This window comes from Sodiomyces alkalinus, assembly GCF_003711515.1.
Source record: "Sodiomyces alkalinus F11 unplaced genomic scaffold SODALscaffold_1, whole genome shotgun sequence".
NCBI lineage: Eukaryota > Fungi > Ascomycota > Sordariomycetes > Glomerellales > Plectosphaerellaceae > Sodiomyces > Sodiomyces alkalinus.
In genome coordinates this window covers 6,893,734-6,914,467 of record NW_021167079.1, presented here as the reverse complement: position 1 = coordinate 6,914,467, position 20,734 = coordinate 6,893,734, and the positions used below count along the sequence as shown (strand labels likewise).

Here is a 20,734-nt window from a genome sequence, read left to right as displayed (position 1 = left end):
CCCCTTCATCTTTTGCTACTGTCGATGGTTCCCTTAGACTAACACCACGTCATTTTGTTCCCAGGTCTTCAACTACCTCCTCGGCTCCCTCACCCGCATCTTCACCACCATCCAGGAAGTCGATGACAAGCTTGTCCTGTACGGCTACGTTGCCGGATTTATCCTCAACGCCATTCTCGCCGCCCAGATGCTCTACTACTGGAACGCGCCCTCCACCAAGTCCGAGAAGAAGCGCGAGGAGAAACCCCCTTCCTACGCCGATGCCGTCAAGACAACGACCTCCACGGGGGCATCGCCTTCACCTTCCCGGAAGGGGCCCTCGACCCGGAGGCGCGCCTAGGCGGGAGTGCCTGGAGAGACTTAGTTCCTCGGAAGTGAGTCGCAATAGCGTGCAGAGACAAGGGGGGACACATGATATAAAAAGAAGAAAACAACAAGGCATAGGAAGCAGATTGGCGTGGTCTATTCTTTTTAAGCGTCAGCCATATTTGCTAGGCACTTAGTTCCAATCAATGTTCTCTAATTATTAGGATGACAAAGCCCTCAATGTGATCTACACTTCTGTAGGAACCAGCGGCCTCTTAATTTCACGTAAATCTTCACGTAAGTCCACTGGGCATTGCTAAACACTGCCATCAGAGATTTATTGACCTTCGTGGTGACTGGAGCTCACATTGATTCAAGGCCATTTCTTGCCGTTTTCCGCCCCTCCTCGCCTACCTCCTTTTCTTCTTCTTCTTTTTCCTTTTTGTCATTTTTATTTATTTTTATCATTTTTATTTATTTAGTTTTTTTTTACGGTACATAACACATCTATACAACCCAACCTGCTTCGCCAAAGCCTTGAAGAAGACAATGGCCCGAAACCTCTCTGGGAAGAAAACCAGAACTCGCTGTACATGCGTCTTACAGTGCAACAGATTGGGGGCTCCAAGTGTCCATCTTCACTAGCTTAGGAACCAAGAACACCAGGGTCCGGCAATATAGAAGAAAGAAAACAGCGATTCCAATGTGGGAGGAACTCACGACTGGTGCTGGACGTAAACCACGACCAGCAAGATGGTCATCATCAGGTAGATGGAGCCCTCTGCCACAAGCTGTATGCGCACCCACTCCAACTGATGAGGAGCGAGGCCATGGACCTCGCCATGAGTCCACCAAGAAATACCAGAATCCAGCTTTCCAAACAGGACAGTAATGCCAAATACGGGAAGCGGGATGTTGATTAAGAGAGTCAAGAGGAAGAATAGGGTCTGTCGATACCTGGCTGCGTCCGAGATTGTGCCGAAAGAGCGTGGACCTGAGAGACGATATCGAGCCGCCATTGCCCCAAGCTCGGGGTCTGTATCTTCGTGATACCGGCGAACGGTACTGCGCGTGTTCAGACGGGGTCTATAGATGGAAGAACGGCCGCGCTGAGTACTGTCAGAGCTGTGACCGCTGCCGAATCTCGAGGTGTGGGCAATCAGGCGCTGCTCGCTAAGACTCAGAAAAGGATTTTCACAATAGCTTTCCTCCACCCCGTTCGAACGACTTGGAAGGTACGCTGTGAAGTGTCAGCACGATCCTCCTTCCATTGTGTGCTATTCGGCCGCTTACTCGGACAAGGCCGCGGTAGTGGCTGCTGAGACTGCGGCGTAGGCGCCAAGGTCGACCCTGGAGGGGAATAAAGCATAGCTTCACGGTGTAGGGACGGCGTCGGTGGGCTCGGCAATGTCGAGCTGGGTTGTCGAAGCCGAGGGGTCATGGGATGGTATGTCACCGAACTGCCAGACTCCGTCTGATCCTCGAGCCCACTAGCACGTCGGTGGGCCTGAATGCGCGCAGCTTCTTTAAGGGGAAGCAGAGGGAAAGGTAAGCTAGGATACTTCCTCGACAAACGGTCTGATTCAGCAACTACACGCTGATCATCCCAATCCTGAGCCAGGGGCGAAGACAATGGGTCCCTGACGGTCCAAGTGAGAGGGCTTCCGTAGCATTGGGCGTTACTTTGATCTTCAGCTGCTTTGTTCTTGTTCCTTTCCTGGCGCTTTGGCAGTGACCGCAACTCCATCCGTTCATCGTCATCAAACACTTCGTCCCGCTTACTGTTGCTAAAGAAGCCTCTGACTTGTGAAATGCCAAGGCCATGGACTGCACTGCGCTCAAAGCCATCTGCCGGGTACATGTGAATTAGAATGGACCTTTGCGTATATACAATCGCACGCGCGCTTGGTGGTATGGGGCACACAAGCAACGTACCTTGTGAGAAAGGAGGCCTGGTCCCAGACCACTGACTGTGACAAGTACGAGCTGCTTCCCCAAGCTCACCGGGATTACTTGACTGGGAATACGGGATGCTCTCCCACCATGCAACATCCCGCTCATCCAGGTTCGGATGCTGGGAGCTATAACCGGATTCCTGGTGGTTGAGAGGCGGAAAAACATGGTCAGAATAGTTAGCAATGCTACTCCCACTGACAACTCTGCCCATGGGCTTTCCCAGAAGGGCTCTGGCGGGTGTTCTGGTGGGAGCATTCTGTTCATCGGAGACAGTTACCCAGTCATTGCCCGATTCGGTGACACTGGGTGCTCCTGCAGTCGCGCCTCCAAACTTGTTGTTGAAGAAAGGCGTGGCTGTGTAATCCTTTCGGTCTAGGTCACCGCAAGGCCGATTTCCTGACGCTCTTGCCAAGCTGGTAGTGCTTGATGGAGGCGGCGGTGAGGTAGGAATTCTGATTCCGTTATCAGGGGTCTTCCAAGCCGACTGGATCACAGAGCTCTTGTAGAAATGCTCAGTACGTCCCTTCCGCTGACTTTCCCTTCTCTCAATCTCCTTTTGCCGTTCTTTCTCCTCCCGCAATCGCTCTGCAAATTTTGCGGGATCAAACGAGGGAATAGGAGGACTAGGTGAGTAAGTCTCCTCCAAGCGTATGACTTGGGCAAACAATGGATGGCTCAGATCACTGGCATTCCGCAGCGCACGAGACACCTCTTTCTCCGCAGCTGGACGCAAGAAGCTATACTTTCGGTCATCTTCAAAGGGGTCCTGGGGTGCGTCGGAGATCGAGTGGTCCGAGTCGGTGTCGAAGACAGCAAAGGGGTCGAAGGGCTCTTCCTGCTGTTCTGTGGCAGCACCATGACCTGTGGGGGGGGAAGCTGTGCGAGTTGTTTCCAAGTTTCCGTTACCTTCGGTTTCCGCGGCACATTTATCCGGAGGAGAGGAAAGAAGGTCAGAATGAAGACTTGACGTCTCAACCTCCTTGGACAAGGCTAAACCATCAGCGCGAGATGTTGCGAGTCCCGCTGGTTCATCCAAATCAGGTCGATCTCGGCCGTTGGTGCTAGACTGATTTATGAATTTTGCATGGAGCGTCTCCTCTCCTTGCGGCGAATATGCCAGGCCAGTCTGCATGAGTCTTGTCTTGGGTTTCTCGAGGTTGTCGTAATGTTGATGATGCGACTTCAGCTTCGGAGGAAGTCGAAGGTTCACTGCTCGCTTAGACACGGACGAGCCAGCCGGTTGTTTATTCACTATGAAGGGTTGGGTTTCATCGTCGATTCGGTCAGCGTCCAGGAGATGGAGATGGACAGCCAGCGGATCGGGAGTTGAGAGGGGAAAATAATCGAGGTGCATTCGATCTTTTTCGACAAAGTCTTTGCGTCTCGGAGAGCCATGAGGAACGAAGGTCACCGGAGAGGCCGGTCTTGGCTTGTCGTAGTCGGCAGCTTGCTCATCAGGACTTGAAGTGGCGATAGGGCGATGGGTAGCGGAGCGGACAACCTCGTCCCCAAAAGCTGTACTCGTGGGCTCAGATGCTGCATCCGCACCCTTCGTGATTTTACGGTGTGCCTCGCCAAATGAGCCGAAGAGAGATCGGTTCGGGGTAATGGATCGGTTTCTCTCAAACTGGACGGAGTCGTTAGACTTCTCCCATGCTATGTGGTAACTAGAACAGTAGAATACCAGTGGACTTACCTCGGAGCCTCCTTGCTTTCTGTCCGCAGACATTGTACGAATGATTGTGCAGAAGAATCTTTGGAGAAGTAGGAGGATGCTTCGGTGACCTTAGAGGACCGCTGAGCTGTAATCTCTCCGTGGGCTGATGGGGTATGACTTTTCGCAGTTGTGATAAAGAAGCAAGAGAACGCCTGGTAATACCAGCGCGCGATTTCCGGGGCCAATGGTTAAAGGACCCCCTATTTTTGTGAAAAACGTAGCAGGCACACTTGTGGTGATATTGCTTCGAGAAACAAGAAACCGGTTTGTCTCCTTTGTTATGCCTCACAGCCGGGCACAGGGTAGCTGAGGTATGTGAGGGCGAAGGAGGGAATAGGTGGAAAGGGATGTGAAGAGAAGTGGTTTGAAGAGAAAATGAGTAACCAAAAGGTAAGCTGGAAAGGGGTCCACAGGGCAAGACGATGACTATTCTGCACCAAGGCAACCAGAGTCTGTTCAAATTTGTCGATGCCTCTGAGTGAACTCAGTCAACATAGTTGCTGTTGATCCAGTGGAGTTGAGAAAGAAAGATGGAGGTGAACATAGGCCGGTTGTCGCGTGGAGGAGTTAGCTAACGAGCCAGAAAAGCGGAATTGATGGTGATGAAGAAAATAGAAACAGTCAAGAGGATGTGTTGGAAAGGAATTGGCGATGCTGGAGTTAGAAGCCTTCCGTCCTCCTCCCCACATCACTCCTTCCCTATACCAGTCTATATCTGATTTGGAGTTGAGGTATACTTTAGCTGGAAGGAGCAGGTGCGGGCACTGATGTAGAGAAATATGTCCGTGTGCCTGCCTGTCCTGATCTTAGCAAGTAGTCCGGGGAAAGAAGGAAAGCACGACCAAGATTACACGGGGCTGGATCTAGGAAGGCACGGAGTCAGCGATGACATGTCCGCATCTTCTTCAAGGTCCTCAAGTCCCAGAACGAATAGGAACATGTTTACCTAAGGTTCGACCTTGTTTTGCTTTCGAATGTCTTTCGAACGTTCCTCGGTTCCTTAACTTCTATCGGTTGGGTAACCGAGAGCATACTCCGGGACTATCTTGGTCGTGATATTCGCAGCTGCAGCACGTGGAAGATGCTGATATTCGGCAAGTCCTCATGCTCGTGGTGTCGGCCGCCTCTTCAGGATACTTTCTCCTCGGAACCCGAAGGCCAAAGTTGAAGCTGAAGTCGAAGTCGAAGTCGAAGTCAAGCCACCGCTTTCACCTTTGTCGTTGCGGTCTCTCGCCACAGACAAACTGACGTGCACAGTGGCTTAAGTAACGACATATCATCTGGCTTGAGTAGCACTCGGGTTTGATCTGCACAATATATCGACGGACAAACTGGTTATTCCAAAAGAATTGCCTCATTATTCCACCCACACCTCCAGTCCATATCCCAGTCCCCTGTCATTTCATCTCCCACGGAAGACGAAGGGCACCTGCAAGTTACGCGTGAGACGCAAAATGCAAATGTGAATCTAGGTGAATTGAGCAGGTATTATGCCGAAGCTCTATCTAGGAGGTGAGATATTCCGAAATTGTAGCCTCATCCTAGGGGGCTTACACGGAGCCGGTGTCCCGTTCTGTTTGAAACGAATTAGCAACGTTGTCGACTTTAAGCAGTTTGGATTGACTTCGTATTTTGGAAGGAACAAGGCCAACGGATTCAGACATTGTCCCTAATAGTCCGAGAGGCAATCAATCCGAGTCGGTGTCCACTCATACAGATTCGGGATTCCGGTCAGCTCAATGCGAAAGACATGCCTCCCGGCTGGTGTCTTTCAAGGAGGGATGATTCGAGTTTCGACGGAGATCAGGCTACATGAATATGCACAGAGTGGGGGAGGTAAAAGTCTCAGTCAACCTTATCGTCTCGTCATCGATTCAAGCTTAGACGCCAACTCGAGCAGTCGGAATAAACCTCCTGGGGTCGGTGTAACAGCATTACGACGCAGCTCATGGGGATCGAAAGATACAGTCCGTATAAATGGCAAGGCTAATGACATGCGCTTGCTTTAAGTGAACTGTGTTTTGAAAAGCGAAGAGTGAGCCGCAATAGACGGTCTAAAAAAGTGACCTTGTGGAAGGAAAGGGGGTTTTTTGAAGTTGTTTTGACGACTCGACGTTGAATGAGGCCCAAGAGACGACACGAGGATGAGTCAGCGGGTCTCCAATCGTGTACCTTAGGTACCTTCCTTCGTATGCCCGCCCCTGTGTGAGCCCGTGTGGAGCATTGCAAAAACTTCTCACCGGTCTTAAAAGGACAGACGCGCCCTTTTGCTTCGCTGGCCGCGCATATCCTTCCTTCTCTTATAGGGACACACTTATTGGCCGCAAAGCACAAGTCTTCACTGATCGATCTGACAGATAACTGTCAGGAGAGCTGAAAAGACAGAGCAGTTTACGGACTACGTCAAGCCATACCCATTGATTGTCGGACAGGAAATCCATGAGACGACGAGACAGCCGCCTTATTTCGAGAGAGGGGCTCCGCTTCGGCCTCGTGCAAGCCAGCCGGTAGTTGGCCAGCAAGGCAGTTGAAATGTACCCTAGCGAACAGAGGCAAAGATACTGATGATGCAGTTCATGTTCCCGGAGCGAAGACGAGGCGACGTGCATCGCTTCGCCAGCCAGTATCCCCGATGCAAGGGCGAGCATCGCTGCCCGCTGCATTGCGTTGCGCTGTGTTGCGTTGTATTGCCTTGCAGGGTGCATTTCCTCGACTGTAGGCCCCGTCATGTACACTCAGCAGCCATACTCCAGGGGACAAGCCGGAGTTTATTTAGTACGGATTACACTGGACCACCACATGCCGCATCAAATGACCCTGCACTTCGAACTCGCAGGCCAACGAATGCATTGAATGCAACTCTTCGCTTCATGCAGATCGACAGCGGGGACGCCTTCTGTGTATCTAGGTCTTGTGAGTTGTCGTGGCCAGCAAATGGTTGGAAACAAGAGATGAGAACGAACGAACGCAGCCAAAGAGTCGCAACGCAAGGACTTGCAGTCAGCTTTTGGTGGGCGTGCATTGTGAGGCAACCAGTCAAACAACGTTCCGGCAGTCGCAATAATCTCTATCACCAATCGCGCCCCCTGTTCGAGATCTGTCATACCCCTGCCGCTTCCCCGTTTCCCTGTCTTGATTGATGCCAGACGTTCGTCGAGTGGGACGCGCTTGATCCTTGGGCGGAGACGTCCTGGAATATCCCCATGTCCTGCAAGGCAAGTCCACGTCGTGGTAGACGATTATCGTTCATGTGGACAGTTTCCCGGCTTTCTTTCTCGCATGAACAGTAAAAAAAAAAAAAAAAAAAGGGTGATTATCCGAAGATTTTCCTCTCCTCTTGGTGCCTACCAAGAATCAACCCATACCTATGTTGGAATAGGGACACGATGCGTAGCGGGGCCGAGGTATTCTACGAGAAGTCGCTACTTCGTACGACCCGAAGCGAAGCATCGTCAATGTTGAAGCGCCACGTCTTGATCGTTAGGCTATACTATTCCCGGATCGACGCCATACGCTTTCTTCGCACAGAGGATAGAGAGGAGGTTGCTAAAAGCTACACCAATAGTGCTGCATGCAACCGCAACCGCAACCACAACGACCCAGAATGGTGGAGCGGGGAGCGCGAGACGACCCAGACGGGATAGGCGGGAATCCCCATCTGCAGTGGACAGCCGCACCACCTCCTCTCCCCCGAACCAGCCAACCCGCAATGCTAGTACGAACGACTCGTGACTGGGTTGACCTCATAATAAATGCACACCGCTCCCTGTGCAACAACGTTGCTTGACTCGTTTTCTTCTGAGGGCTTGACGATGCAGCCAGATGAATAGGAAGAAGGGTCGAGGTAGACACACAGAGAGAGACACAGCACAGGCACTGAGAACTCGATGCCCGCCGGTAACGGAGATGACTACAGAAAGGCATCTAACTGTCGGCTCTCCAACTCGTTCCCTTTTGAAAACTTTGTTCACGAAGCCATGCGATGCGGCTGCTACGAGGTACGAAGCAAAGTGGGGAGTCAATGGGTTAGGGAGTAATTTGAGTGAGTTGGGCGCCAGTTGGGGAGTGAGGCGGAAATCGCAAATTCTTATGTATGCTCTCCTCGCACTGCTTGCTAATCCTCCTAGGTTCGGCGGCACAGGTCAGTGAATCGACCGCATCCTTACATGTACGTACCTATTTTCGATTTTCGCATCCCCCAAATGCGGCATGTACTGCCGTTGGTTGGATACTTGGACCCCGGTGCTGCCATGTCTCTCTCTCCACCAATTTGCCTGGCATTTGCTGCATTTTGCTGCTGGTACGGGGTATTCGTACTCCGTACTTCGTACTTATTACATCGTACTTACAACTTGCAGCAACTCGCCTTCGCCTCCCTTTGTCCTCTGCCCAGAGTCTCGGCGTCCAGCTCATTCCACACACTGACCCTATTCCGCCCCGGGCTCACCAACTTCGTATATTTCATCTCACCGTGTCCTTACTCCGTAATTACTAGCCGTTTCCTCGGAGTCCTCCCTTCGTTTTTTCTTCTTTTTTTCCCCTTTCCTTTTCTTTCCTTTCCCTCTCTTTCTTACTCGAAATTCTGGCCCTGGCCCCTCTATTCTGCTGCCCACCCCGAGCATGTTCAATGGCCTTCCAGTTTATCGGCGGGGAGCCATGCCCATTGCCGCTTGCAGCAGGCGATGGCCGCGGCCCCTGCCCATATCTGATGGGAGGTAAACGGCGTGTTAGCCTTTCCGACGGCTCGGACCAACCTGAGGACTATTTGCCGTCGTTCAAGCGATTTAGGACGACGGACATCTACTCTGAAGCCGATATTCCGCCGTCTCACTCCCCTCCGGAGCAACCGGCCTCTGTTCAATATCCGCCCTTTTTGATCATCCGAGAAAGACGGTCGCCCTCCCCAGCGGGGGCCCCCAGCGCGGATATGTCGGCTAGTTCCATGGAGCGAACGGCATCAGGCCTGTCCATTTCATCCGACACAGCCATCTATGCAACCTCCTCTCATGATGACGCTCATTTACTGGAAGATGCCGAGGCGGCGTGGCATGTAGAGCAACGTCTGGCCGTCGCCCGTCGAAGGGGCAAGGATTCTCAGCACGAGAGAATCCTCAGAAGTCTCATTCGGCCGAGATCCCGCGAGGCCGAGTTTTCCATCGACAATGCGGCTTTGGAGAGTATCTTCTCGGCCGCCAACGAAATCTTCTTCCACAACCGTCTCTCCCGTCGCGTCGCCTGGGACTGGTCTCACGCCTCGAGCACCCAATATCAGCACCACATCATCGGCACCACGGCTCTCCGTCGATCCCGGCTCCTCGGGGGGTTCGAGACCCTCATCGTCTTATCTGATCCTATCCTCAACGATAAAATGTACAACCGTCGGCTCCTTATCTCCACCTTCCTTCATGAGCTCATACACAGTTACCTGTTCATTTGCTGCGGATTCAAGGCTCGTCACAACGGCGGCCATACCCCTGGCTTCAGGCGCATCGCCGAGCTCATCGACGAATGGGCCGGCCCGGACACTCTCCACTTGCGGGACATGGAAGCCGACCTCGACCACTTCAAGGAGAAGCCGGAGGATGGTGGTGGTGATGCGGCAGAAGCCATCATCGACTGGCACTCGAATTCAGCGACTAGACCCGTCATTCTACCCGACGACTATGATTATCATCTCACCCCCTATCATCGACACGACCATCTCTGTCCCGCCGACCGTCACTCCCATTCTCGTCATCACAACCACCATTACCACCATCATCTCCATCATCACCATCACCACAACCATCGTCCCCGGTTGCAGGACTTCCCAAACAGCGGCGGATCCACCCGAGGTCGATGGGACGGCTGGGTCTCCGACCGCCGCGAGCACATCCCGCTGAGTCGATGCAGCAGGTCAGCGTCTCCAGTCTTGGCTGAAGACCAAGAACGCTCCCAAGGGACTGCCTTCCTGGGCGAGAAGAGAGCTCCTGCACCGCTCCTGTCTCCACCGGTAGAGAACGACTACCCGCCGGGGCCGTCACCAGCGCGACAGCAGTGGTACGCCGAGGACCATTTCAGCCCCCATCATCGAGAGACCTATCATGACTGGGACCATCGGACGGGGGCTATCCCGCTGAGCCCGGGTAGCTCCCAGAATATATACGGCTCGCCATACGTTGATTGATGCACGAATATTCCGCGTCGAGCCCGTCCTAGCAAGGGATATATGGCGCTGCTTTCTGTTTTGTATAAAGGCCCTCTCGGCGGACCCTCTTCTTTTTCTTTCTTCTCTTCTTCTTCCTCATGGGCACAACTGTAGAGCATGGCGACGGCGTTATATGCGGACTTGGCCTTTTTCTTTTCTGTTCTCTTCTTTTTTTCCCCTCCGCATTCGCCCCCTTGATTCTGTTTCCCGTGGCCTGAGAATTTGAGCCTCTTAACGTATTTATGCCAAGATGATGCATTGGACATTTCAAGTTGTTCCATAAAAGTTGACTATATCTCCTATTGATTGAAATTGAACTCTTCATTGTTACCACAGCGAGAGGTGGTTTCGGGGTAGTGTAATATGAATAACACCATTGCAAAGGCTCCGAGACACCGGCTCAATGGGGTGGGAGCTGTTGTGAGGAGAAGAGGAAGTCCCCATGGCTCTGACAGTGTATGGATCGAATGAATAAATATAATCTTGCTATCCCAGCCAGCCACAGTGTACTCGTTAACTGCTTCCTAGTTTGATTCTCGTGATGGATTCGTGTGTGCGTGTGTTCTTTGAGACTCTATTCTTTCATCCAAGTCCCTGGTAATGCCAACATGATTCAGACACGAATGAATGAAATATCGAGGTGTTGTACATGGCTCCACACAGAACCTCTAGAGGTCTTGTTCCCTTGCTTCCTCATATGTCTCCGACGCCACGTCACTAGAAGACGAGGCTCCGTCGCCTTCAGACTCCCTGACAACCACAGTATCATCCTGGGTGAATTCATCCGAGAAGGCCACCACCTTGCCTGTTGGTGACTTCTTGACGGGCTCTAGCACGTCTCCATTCCACGGCTTACACTCCTTGACGAGCTCGCCGCACCTCAAGCACGTCCAACCTTCTCCTTCCTTTCTCTCCAGCCTCGTCGCGATGCACACAAAACAGTACACACATCCACAGGCTATCGTCTCATAGGGGTTCGTGATGTCTGTCTGCGCCGAGCCAACGACGCCGCTCGAAGCCGCGGCGGCCATGATCTCGTCCTCGGTCGATGCCGCCGCGTTCTGGTCCTGGTAACAAATGGCACACGTCCGCTCGGGCAGGAAAGCGTATTCTCCCTGTGCGCCCCGTTCACCGTCGCCCGATCCGCTCGCCTTGATCAGCTCCTTGGTCTTCCGCCATGTCCGCGAAAGCCACCTTTTCCACCGGTGGACGCCGACGAGCGGCAGAATGAAGAGAAGGAATTCGGTGAACGCGTGCCACACGAGCTGCCGGTTGAGATACTCGAACGAGACCTCCCTGCTAACCTGGCTGGTCGGCGGGGCGAGACGCATCCTCAGCACCCGGTCCAGGACCGTCCTGTACCGGCCCTGTAGGAGAAAGACGAGGAACGACACCAGCGCCCCCGCCGAATGAAGGGTCGATGCTTTTTCCGTTATGCGCGACAGCCGCTGTATCCTCGGGCTCGGCTCCTCGTATCCGTCGTTGTGATCCAGGAGCCACCCCTCCCACCTGGTCCAGGCATACTTCCCAAAGACGGTGAACAGCCCGTAGAGCGACTTTTGCCAGCGCGAGGGCGGCGCCAGCACGGGCCCGGCGTGTCGCGCGTCGGTGTACTTGAGGTTCTGTAACGCGGCGCCGTAGGTCGCGTCGTGGTCCCAAACGGTCAACTTGAACAAGACGGCGCGCAGGGCGAGCAGGATCTCGGCGGACCAGTCGTCCTGGATGTGGCCGCCGCCGAAGTACTTGAGCGCCTCGCCGACCTGGCGGCGCAGCAGCTCGGTGAGCTCGTCGTCGAGGAGCTCGGCGTCGACCTGGCCTACGCGGAAAGCGGGACGCGTGCCCTCGCGGGAGGAGAGGGTGTCCCAGGCGGCATCGAGGCGGGAGAAGGGGAAAGGTAATCGGGCGACACGGGCGCGGGCGGAAGACTGGGAGCGGAGGGCAGCTGCGCGGGCCGCAGCTTGGGCTTGGGCTTCGGCTTCGCGGGCTTGTCGACGCGCGGCGAGGCGCTGTTGCGCTTGCGCAAAATTAGAGGTCATCTGGGGAGCATTTGCTGGTCGAGTGTGGTTTGCCTCAGCTACAATGAAGCTGTATGAACGGCTTCAGCTTTTACATGATTGAGAAACTACCCATTTCTGAACCTTTTGGTGTCGTCGGGTGGTGGGTGATGTGATGGGAGGCAATTGCAGGTGAAGAGCCGAGGTTCGTTTTTTGATGCGAGCCGACGCCGGGCCCTCTGAGAAGCTTGTGGCTTACCTAATCATACGTTGGCCGTTGGAGAAAAGAAAGGGGACCCACCCTGTAGATATTATCTACTCCGCCCTGTGTAGTTTATACCTTATTCATCAAGTACCTAAGTACCTTACTCATTCGTACCCCGCCAAAAAAAGCCCACCGTGATGACCACCCAGATAAGATAAGATAAACCACTGACCTTCGCAAGGTAACTTCCAACTGCACCAGAGCTTCAACGGACCATCCCCTCAAGCCCTCAAGCGCCTGCACGAAAAGGGTGCCAGAAAGGCATCACATATTCCTCTTCTCAGCTCTAACTGTCTAATACCGCCGTATATACTTCTCACTCACATTTAACGTTCGAGAATCATTCTTCTTTGTCACAAAACCTCTTGTGCGCCTCGAGAATCTCCACACGCATTTACAGTCACAATGAGCTTCGCTGTCGAGGTCCCGGGGGATGCCAATCCGCTGAGCGTGCAGGAGCTGTGCCGTGCCCTAGAAGCAGCAACTTCAAACGACTTCGCAAAGAGACAAGCAGCCGGCCGTCAGCTAGCGTCATGGGAGGACCAAAACGGCTTCTACTCGTCTCTTCAGGTAAAAAGAATCCCGTCCTTGTACTCTGTACTACGTCCAGGCTTGGACAATGATGCTGAAAATGTGTAACCGCCAAACAGTCTGTCTTTCTAGATCAGTCTATCCCCACCGATATTCGTTTTCTGGCCGTCATCCAACTGAAGAATGGCATCGACAAACACTGGCGTCTTGCCAACGTGGCGAAGGGCGGTCTTACCCCGGGCGAGAAGGACATCATTCGCCAGAGATTAATCCAGGGAACACTCGCTGAGCGAGAGAAAAGCTTAGCCCTACAGAGTGCCCTTGCGACCGCGAGAATCATTAGGATCGATTACCCTCGACAGTGGCCCGACGCTCTCCCTAGCCTCATCCGTCTCCTGCGGTCCACCACCGACCAGCCTCATCAGCTGTACGGCACACTACAGATTATCCTTCAGGTTGTCAAGGAGATGAGCACAGCCCGACTCAAGAGCTCCCAGACGGCTCTGCAGTCCATAACCCCGGAGATGGCGTACGTTCTTGGGGAAATCTACGCCGAAAAGACACCCGTCTGGGTGAATTACTTGTCCGGGGGCCAGGTCAGCCAGGACGAGGCTGACATGGCCTTACTCAACAGCCTCTCTGCTCTCAAGACCCTACGCCGACTTCTGATCTCGGGCTATGAGGCTCCCCACAAGGACAAGACGGTGCAGCAGTTCTGGGCGCTGTCCCAGACCCAGTTTGGCCACTTCCTCGCTTTCGTCAGCCAGGACTCGTCCGTTCCAGCTCCGTATCGGGAGGCCGTGGGCAAGCACCTTATGCAATTCACCAAGCTGCACATCTCCATGGCGCGGTCGCAGCCGGCCGCTTTTGCCGCCCTACCGAGTTCCGTCCCGCTAGTACACGCGTACTGGGATCTGGTGGAAAAGCTGGCTGAAGTATTCGACAAGTCCGAAGGCGTGAGATACTCCGGAGGCAACGCGGGCGGCTCCAAGGCCAAAGCCGAGGGTCCTTTGCTGGAAAAGCTAGCCACGCGAGCTTTGATTCTGATCAAGTCATGCCTGGAACTGGCATACCTCCCGAAACATACCTTCGCCTATCGTGGTGCCGAAGCGAGGAAAGAAGAGGGCGAGGCGGTGGAGTTTATCAAGACGGAACTATTCACGTTCGATTTCACGGTACGAATGGCCAACACCATTCTCAGCCGCCTCTTCGTTTTCCGCAAATGCGACCTCGAGGCTTGGGAGGAAGATCCAGAGGACTGGGAACACCACGAGAGGTTCGAGGGCTCGGCGTGGGAGTGGGAGGTTCGCCCGGCAGCGGAGAAGGTCTTCCTCACGCTCCTCAACCACAAGAAGGACATACTGATTCCCAGTCTCTTGACCTACGTTGACAATGCGAAGGGTGGTCAGGGCGACTTTAGCTCCAAAGATGCCCTATACACGGCTATGGGGCTAGCTGCTATGCATCTGGTCCAAAAAGTTGACTTCAACGCCTTCCTGGCCGAGAATCTGGTGCCCGACGCTCAACAGACGGGCCCATTAGCCAAGGTGCTCCGGAGGCGAATTGCCATACTGATTGGACAATGGCCACTTCAGGAGGTGACTCTCGAGAGCCGATCCATCATATACGGAATGTTCCGCCATTTCTTGAACTCGGAAGACCCCGACAACGACGTGGTAGTCCTCATCACCTCGGCGCGGAACCTCCAGATGGTGCTGGATGACCTCGACTTCAACGCCGAGGCTTTTGCGCCGCACGCCCAGTCCATCCTTCAGGAGCTCGCCAAGCTTATCAGTGACCTGGGAAACGACGAGACGAGACTTGCTGTCCTGGAAACTATCCGTATCGCGGTAACCAGGCTTGAGTCTCATGCGGCACGTTTCGGCGACTTTGTCATGTCGGCAACTGTTCAGGTGTTCGAGACGACCGGTGCGCAGGAGTTCATGATCAAGACGGCGATAGTTGGCATCTTCACGGCTTTAGTCAACGCGATGGGCAGCGACTCGCAGCGCTATCACTCCATGATGGTCCCGCTGATCAGGGAAACGGCACAGCCTTCGTCCGAATTGCACCTTACCCTCATCGAAGAGGTCCTGGAACTCTGGAACTCGGTCCTCATGCAGAGCCGGCCGCCCGTCTCGGCCGAGATCATCGAGATCGCCCCACTCGTCCTCCCCGTACTCGAATATTCGCCGGAAATAGCTGGCCCGGCAATCGAGACGGTCGAAGGCTACATTCTCATGGCACCCCAATCGGTTCTCGGAGACCATCTCAGGCGCCCATTCCTCGCTGCTCTCTCGGGTGCCATGGAGGCGAAGAGCAGAGAGCAGGCCAAAACGGCCACACGGTGCATCGAATACATCATCCGTGCCGCCGAACAGCTTGGCGGGACCGACGGGGTTTCCGTTGTCGTCCAGGACATGCTCGAAACCGGCTTTTTTAACAAGATCCTGGAGCGACTACACGACGCATGGGAGGCCCGTCAGACGACCGGTCCCAACAGGAAAGTCCCCCAAATCAACGTGGTCACCGAGGGCGACTATTTCGCCATCCTGGCGCGCCTCGCGCTGGCCGACCCCACGCTCTTCGTCAACGTGCTCGCGTCGTTTGGGTCCCTGGACCAGCAGGTCTGGCCGTGGCTGGCGGGCGAGTGGTTCGCGTACATGGAGTCCTGGGACCTCGCGGAACACAGGAAACTGACGCTCCTCGGGCTCACGCGGCTGGCCGAGCTGCCGCATCCGGTGCAGGACCTTGTGCTCGGCAAACTGCAGGACTACCTCGCGCTCTGGGCGGACACGGTGGCGGAACTCCAGGGGGGTGTGGTGGATGGCGAGGACTGCCTGATTTGGGAGGCTTTGGGACCTTCCGAGTACGACACGCCTCGTAGCCTGCGCGAGCGGGAGCTGGCTGAGAACGACCCGGTTCACCGCATTGTTGCGAAACGTTTCGTGCGGGAGAGGTTGCAGGATCTCGTGCAGCGGGCGGGAGGAGAGCAGAAGTTCCAGGAGGACTGGCTGGTCAATGTCGACAAGGATGTTGTGCAGAGGTTTTCCCGATACGTTGGGGTTTCGTGAGCAGCGGGGGGGGGGGCCACTCTACTCCCCCAGATGGACAGACACGACGTGATGAAGCTAGCGAGCCATACATACCCCCATTCTTACAGATAGCTCTTTAATACAGAGGCACGAAATGTCCAAGTAGCTGGGTGTCAGCGTTGCGGGAGGGGGCGGCGCGCAGCACTCCATTTCCTCCTTGTGGTTAAGGGGAGTGGAAACATGCACAGTCATTCATTCCAACTTTCCGGGGATATATATTAGATATCTACATGGAATAACATGGGCCCGACCCCCCTCAGAGCCTGCTCTTGCCATCATCCTGCGGGACGCGGACAACGACCTTCCCCCAGGTAGCCCTACTGCCAAGGGCGACGAGCGCATCAGGGACGGACTCCAGCCCAGCAAAGGAGCGGTCCGTGAACTCGGTCCCGCGCAGCTTTCCCTCCTTCACCAGCTTCATGATGCCCTCCCAGACGGCGACGACGGCGTCGGGCTCGTGCACGGCGTACTGGCCCCAGTGGATGCCGACGAGGGCGATGTTCTTGAGGAGGACCTTGTTCATGGCGACCTTCTCGATGGTGCCGGCGGCGAAGCCGACGACGAGGATGCGGCCGTTCCAGGCGGTGCACTTGGTGGAGGCGTCGACGGCGCCGACGGGGTCGTAGACGATGTCGACGCCGCGCTTGCCGGGGGTCAGGGCGCGGACGTCCTGCGGCCAGGTCGGGGAGGCGGGGTCGAGGGCGTGGGAGGCGCCGTAGGAGAGGGCGATCTCGCGCTTGCGGGGGGTGGAGGCGGTTGCTATGACGGTTGCGCCGAAGGCTTTGGCGACTGGAGGGGGTTGGTAAGTGCATGTGTGGGAAAAGGGTTGTTTAGTAAGTACCTTGAACGGCGGCCAGGCCAACACCGCCAGCTGCGGCGTGGACGAGGACATAGTCACCGGGCTGAATGCCGGCACGAAGGACGAGAGCTCCGTAGCTGGTAGGGGCGGTGACGAAAAGGCCGGCTCCTTCTTGGAAAGACCAGCCGTCGGGGATGGGGAGGAGAGACACCTCTTTCGCGAGGCATTTGGTGGCGAAAGCACCCTGGGTTGCGCCGAAGACGCGCGAGCCTACGGGGAATTTGGGAGAGGCGGAGGAGGAGGGGGTCTTGAGGACGATACCGGCGAACTCGGCGCCGGCCACCCAGGGAAAGGCTGGTGGGAATAGGTCAGTCTCATGGTCAGAGGAGGAGCCGTTTTGTTTTGGGAGAGAAGACGGAAGGGTACATGCATCTGCAAACTTACGAGGTTGGTTCTGATATTTTCCTTGGATCTGGAGTATATCGAAGAAATTGGTTGCTGCGGCATGGACTTGGATGAGGTACTCGTCGGGTTTCGGGGTCGGATCAGGTATATCCGAGATCCTGAGCTCCTTGGGAGACTGAGAGATAGGGGGGAGATGTGTCAGTGTGGAATGGCAGATATGAGCTGTCTTTGTATGTGAAGCTCGATGACTTCTCTCACCTTGACATATTGCTTGAGTTGGATGGCTTTCATGGTGTGAGACTCTGGGTAGGTAGTAGGAGGTGGATATGTGAAGAGTGGAAGGGAAGACACCGCCTTTTTAAGTCGATGCGATGTGTTGCGAGAGTCACCAAGTAAAGAATGTCTACGGGGAAGTGAAGAATTTGATAGAGTACGAATATGATGTCTGATGCAGTTCGTATTATAAGGTACGTTATAAGGTAAAGGTACGTAGGCGGTATGGAATTTGTATAGGAGTAGGAGAAGCACAGGGGAAGTGTTCAGGTGCTGTATCTTCCCCGGCCGGTCTCGTAGGTCAGTGACATAGGGACAGGACACCTTAACCCCTTAGCTTGCAGCCGAGGCACCGGGTCTTCCCCGCATATCACTAATCCAAAAAGTGAGACCGGGCAAAGAGCGAATGAGGGCCGACTCCGAACCCAGAGGTCGGCATTGGCACCGACCGCTTAGCCGGCGTCTGGAGGGCGGAGAGACATATTAAATCTCAATCTTCCCAGTCACTTTGTGTTGAATGAAGTGGTTGTGAAGTTCTACTGTTCTTATTAAGAGAATTTCAGTTGAAAAATGGTGGTGAGATGACTAGAGGCGTTCGTCGTTCTTTCTCTTCCCTTTTTCCCTTGTCTGGGTTTCTTTATACTCTTCTTGATTTGCTTTTCGTTTTCGTTTCCGTTTCCGTTTTCGGGTTTCCCGCCTTTTTTTTCTTTTCTTTTTTTTTCTTCTTTTTTAATCCTAATGACCAGGACTTTCTCAGGCGACCAAATACCGACTGGACAGTGATGTCTGCAATGAACAGACTGCCGACTTTTATCACTGCTCGTCACATATGATGATTTACCTTAGGCGTGGCATTAAGCTTGAGTGGATAGAAGGATTACATACGGCATTACCTATCCAAATGGGGAAGGGTGAGCGAAATCAATGACGGAGAAGCACTTGGAAACAAAAGGAAAGAGGCAACTTGGCGATACCTAGTTCAGGTACCTAAGCACCGCCAATTCCAGGGTCCACGGATAACGGTGCGGAAGTCTATCTTACCTTACCTAGGTACTTCGAAAACATATACTTTTCTTATGTCATCATGTACTTGTTATCACTGATACCTGCACAGCGGACCCCTCCGCTTTCACTCTCGGACTTTGCATCATTCCGCGTACGTCTTTCTCCTTCTTTTGTAAATGCTGCGGTACAGGCTCTTAATCTCTCAATCTCAACAAATATCTAGTGGCAGGCACTCACGAACTTCCCGGCACCAGGTTCTCTTCCTAGTATATCGATAACCTGGGTTAAAAGTCGCTAGGTAGCTCGACGCTAATAATTCGCCCACACCAACGACCTCCCACGGGTCCCACTTACGGAGTACTTGCCTAAGGTACCTTAGGTATTATTACCGCTGACCTCCGACCTCCGACCTCTCACCACCCACCACCCACAACCCACTACCTCCCACCTCCCACCCGTCACCCACCAACCACCGCTGCCGCCAGCGTCACACCTACATCGTCACACCAGCATCTGTCCACCGGTGCCAAAATACCGTACATTACCTTGCTTTCGCCGGACACAATTGAAACTAGCAGAACCACCAGCATTCTCAATCTCTGCAACGTCATCTCTTCAACTGGGGATCATGGCGGACAATGCTGAGGGCGCCGGCGAGGCCCAGATCACCTTCAAGGTGAAGACGGGAGGCGACAAAGTCCATACGTTGACCATGTCCGAGGCGGCAACTGTCCTTGAGCTGAAGAACAGACTCGCCGGTGAAGACTTGGAGAACGTCCCCGTCGAGCGCCAGCGCCTTATCTACTCGGGCCGCGTCATGAAGAACGACGACACGCTCGAATCGTACAAGATCAAGCCCAACAACACCATCCACATGGTCAAGTCGGCCGCTTCCAACCCCACCCCGCAGTCGGCCTCCTCCTCCGCCGGCCCAGCCCGCTCCTCGACCCCGTCTGCCATCCCTACGAATATGGCTGCCGGCGTCGCCAACAATCCTCTTGCCGGTCTAACCGGCGCTCGCTACGCCGGTCACATCAACCTGCCCAGCCGGGAGATGTTTGGCGCCGACGGTGGAGTAGGTTTACCTTTTTGTTTTCCTTGTTCTATTTTCTTCTTTTATTTCATTCTTTCCTTCTTCCTATGCTAACCTCAGCTCAACCATTACCATAGATGGGCGCTCCTCCCTCGGATGACCAGATGGCCCAGATGCTCTCCGACCCCACCATGATGCAGACCATGAACGCCGCCCTCGACAACCCCCAGTTCATCGACTACATGATTCAGAGCAACCCGCAGCTCCGCAACATGCCCAACGCCCGCGAAATCATCCAGTCGCCCTTTATGCGCCAGATGATGACCAACCCCGACATGCTGCGCAATGTCATGCGCATGCAACGCAACATGATGGGCGGCCAGGGCGCCTCCCCTTTCCCCGCCCCCGGTGCTACTGACACCACCCCCGCCGACGCTGCCGCCAGCGGAAACGACACCAATACCGACAACAACAACAATAACAGTAATAATAACCAGCCTCCAAACCCCTTTGCTTTCCCGCCTATGCCTGCTTTCCCTGGCGGAGGAGGAGGAGGAGGAGGAGATATAAACTCCATCCTGGCCCAGCTGAACAGCCTCAACGCGTTGCTTGGAGCTCAGGGAGCCGGTGCTGCTCCAGCCGCCGCCGCTCCCGGCGCCTCTCCTGGGGCCGACGACGCCCAGGGCTCCTCGGGAACGACAGCAGGAACAGGAACAACGGGCACCCCCGCCGCGAACACAACCTCGCAGAGCCCGCCTCCCGCGAACCCCTTCGCGGCCCTCTTTGCCCCTCCTCCCAACACCGCGCAGGCTCAAAACCAGGGCCAGGGACAGCCCGCGAATCCGTTTGGGCAGATTACGCCGGAGATGATGCAGCAGGCCATCGGCTTGTGGGGTCTCGGCGGCGGGGGCGGCGGCGGCGGTTTCGGTTTCGGTGGTGGGCTGGGCGGTGCCGCCAGCCCCGCGTCCCCGCCGGACAACCGGCCCCCCGAGGAGCGGTACGCGGAGCAGCTGCGTCAGCTCAACGACATGGGGTTTTACGACTTTGACAGGAACGTGGCGGCCCTGCGTCGTAGTGGTGGCAGTGTCCAGGGCGCGGTTGAGCATTTGCTCGGTGGATCATAAAGAGATGACGACCACACACGAAATTGGCCTCCAAACTTTTGTCT

General features: G+C 54.8%; 9 protein-coding genes across 9 annotated transcripts in view; 4 read left to right on the top strand and 5 right to left on the bottom strand.

The window, feature by feature from the left end:
• The window catches only part of SODALDRAFT_355850 (mannose-P-dolichol utilization defect 1 protein), a gene marked incomplete at both ends in the record, with an annotated part of 954 nt that extends 614 nt beyond the window's left edge, over positions 1 to 340 (top strand). Inside the window, one exon of the mRNA XM_028613862.1 lies at positions 65 to 340. Coding sequence (XP_028471434.1) covers positions 65 to 340 — 276 coding nt within the window. The remainder of the gene's footprint in view (positions 1 to 64) is intronic.
• A 406-nt stretch (positions 341 to 746) lies between these two features.
• Positions 747 to 4,374, bottom strand: SODALDRAFT_43557 (hypothetical protein). The gene is made up of 4 exons (XM_028615369.1): positions 3,959 to 4,374; positions 2,242 to 3,889; positions 1,600 to 2,154; positions 747 to 1,546 (listed from the first exon to the last, which is right to left on the bottom strand). The coding sequence occupies exons 1-4, from the start codon at positions 3,989 to 3,991 to the stop codon at positions 1,023 to 1,025; spliced, it is 2,760 nt and encodes a 919-aa protein (XP_028471433.1). The 5' UTR covers positions 3,992 to 4,374; the 3' UTR covers positions 747 to 1,022.
• Positions 4,375 to 6,651: 2,277 nt separating this feature from the next.
• On the bottom strand, positions 6,652 to 7,244 carry SODALDRAFT_327836 (hypothetical protein). The gene has a single exon (XM_028610531.1). The coding sequence runs from the start codon at positions 6,999 to 7,001 to the stop codon at positions 6,762 to 6,764; it is 240 nt and encodes a 79-aa protein (XP_028471432.1). The 5' UTR covers positions 7,002 to 7,244; the 3' UTR covers positions 6,652 to 6,761.
• A 239-nt stretch (positions 7,245 to 7,483) lies between these two features.
• On the bottom strand, positions 7,484 to 8,029 carry SODALDRAFT_43547 (hypothetical protein). The gene has a single exon (XM_028615368.1). It carries the CDS (start codon positions 7,901 to 7,903, stop codon positions 7,526 to 7,528), a length of 378 nt encoding a protein of 125 aa, XP_028471431.1. The 5' UTR covers positions 7,904 to 8,029; the 3' UTR covers positions 7,484 to 7,525.
• Positions 8,030 to 8,392: 363 nt separating this feature from the next.
• SODALDRAFT_43529 (hypothetical protein) lies at positions 8,393 to 10,159 on the top strand. Its single transcript, XM_028615367.1, has one exon. The coding sequence runs from the start codon at positions 8,607 to 8,609 to the stop codon at positions 10,143 to 10,145; it is 1,539 nt and encodes a 512-aa protein (XP_028471430.1). The 5' UTR covers positions 8,393 to 8,606; the 3' UTR covers positions 10,146 to 10,159.
• Positions 10,160 to 10,834: 675 nt separating this feature from the next.
• On the bottom strand, positions 10,835 to 12,339 carry SODALDRAFT_342545 (hypothetical protein; the record flags this gene model as incomplete). Its single annotated transcript, XM_028613092.1, has 2 exons — positions 10,893 to 12,339; positions 10,835 to 10,850 (listed from the first exon to the last, which is right to left on the bottom strand). Exons 1-2 carry the CDS (start codon positions 12,200 to 12,202, stop codon positions 10,835 to 10,837), a joined length of 1,326 nt encoding a protein of 441 aa, XP_028471429.1. The 5' UTR covers positions 12,203 to 12,339.
• A 301-nt stretch (positions 12,340 to 12,640) lies between these two features.
• Positions 12,641 to 16,498, top strand: SODALDRAFT_348302 (ARM repeat-containing protein). Its single transcript, XM_028613356.1, has 2 exons — positions 12,641 to 12,995; positions 13,076 to 16,498. The coding sequence occupies exons 1-2, from the start codon at positions 12,831 to 12,833 to the stop codon at positions 16,028 to 16,030; spliced, it is 3,120 nt and encodes a 1,039-aa protein (XP_028471428.1). The 5' UTR covers positions 12,641 to 12,830; the 3' UTR covers positions 16,031 to 16,498.
• On the bottom strand, positions 16,246 to 17,946 carry SODALDRAFT_327831 (zeta-crystallin). The gene is made up of 4 exons (XM_028610530.1): positions 17,514 to 17,946; positions 17,295 to 17,430; positions 16,893 to 17,204; positions 16,246 to 16,840 (listed from the first exon to the last, which is right to left on the bottom strand). Exons 1-4 carry the CDS (start codon positions 17,544 to 17,546, stop codon positions 16,308 to 16,310), a joined length of 1,014 nt encoding a protein of 337 aa, XP_028471427.1. The 5' UTR covers positions 17,547 to 17,946; the 3' UTR covers positions 16,246 to 16,307.
• A 1,215-nt stretch (positions 17,947 to 19,161) lies between these two features.
• SODALDRAFT_320040 (hypothetical protein) lies at positions 19,162 to 20,690 on the top strand (the record flags this gene model as incomplete). The annotated part of the gene is made up of 2 exons (XM_028609498.1): positions 19,162 to 19,608; positions 19,704 to 20,690. 2 exons carry the CDS (start codon positions 19,162 to 19,164, stop codon positions 20,688 to 20,690), a joined length of 1,434 nt encoding a protein of 477 aa, XP_028471426.1.
• Positions 20,691 to 20,734: the final 44 nt, after the last annotated feature.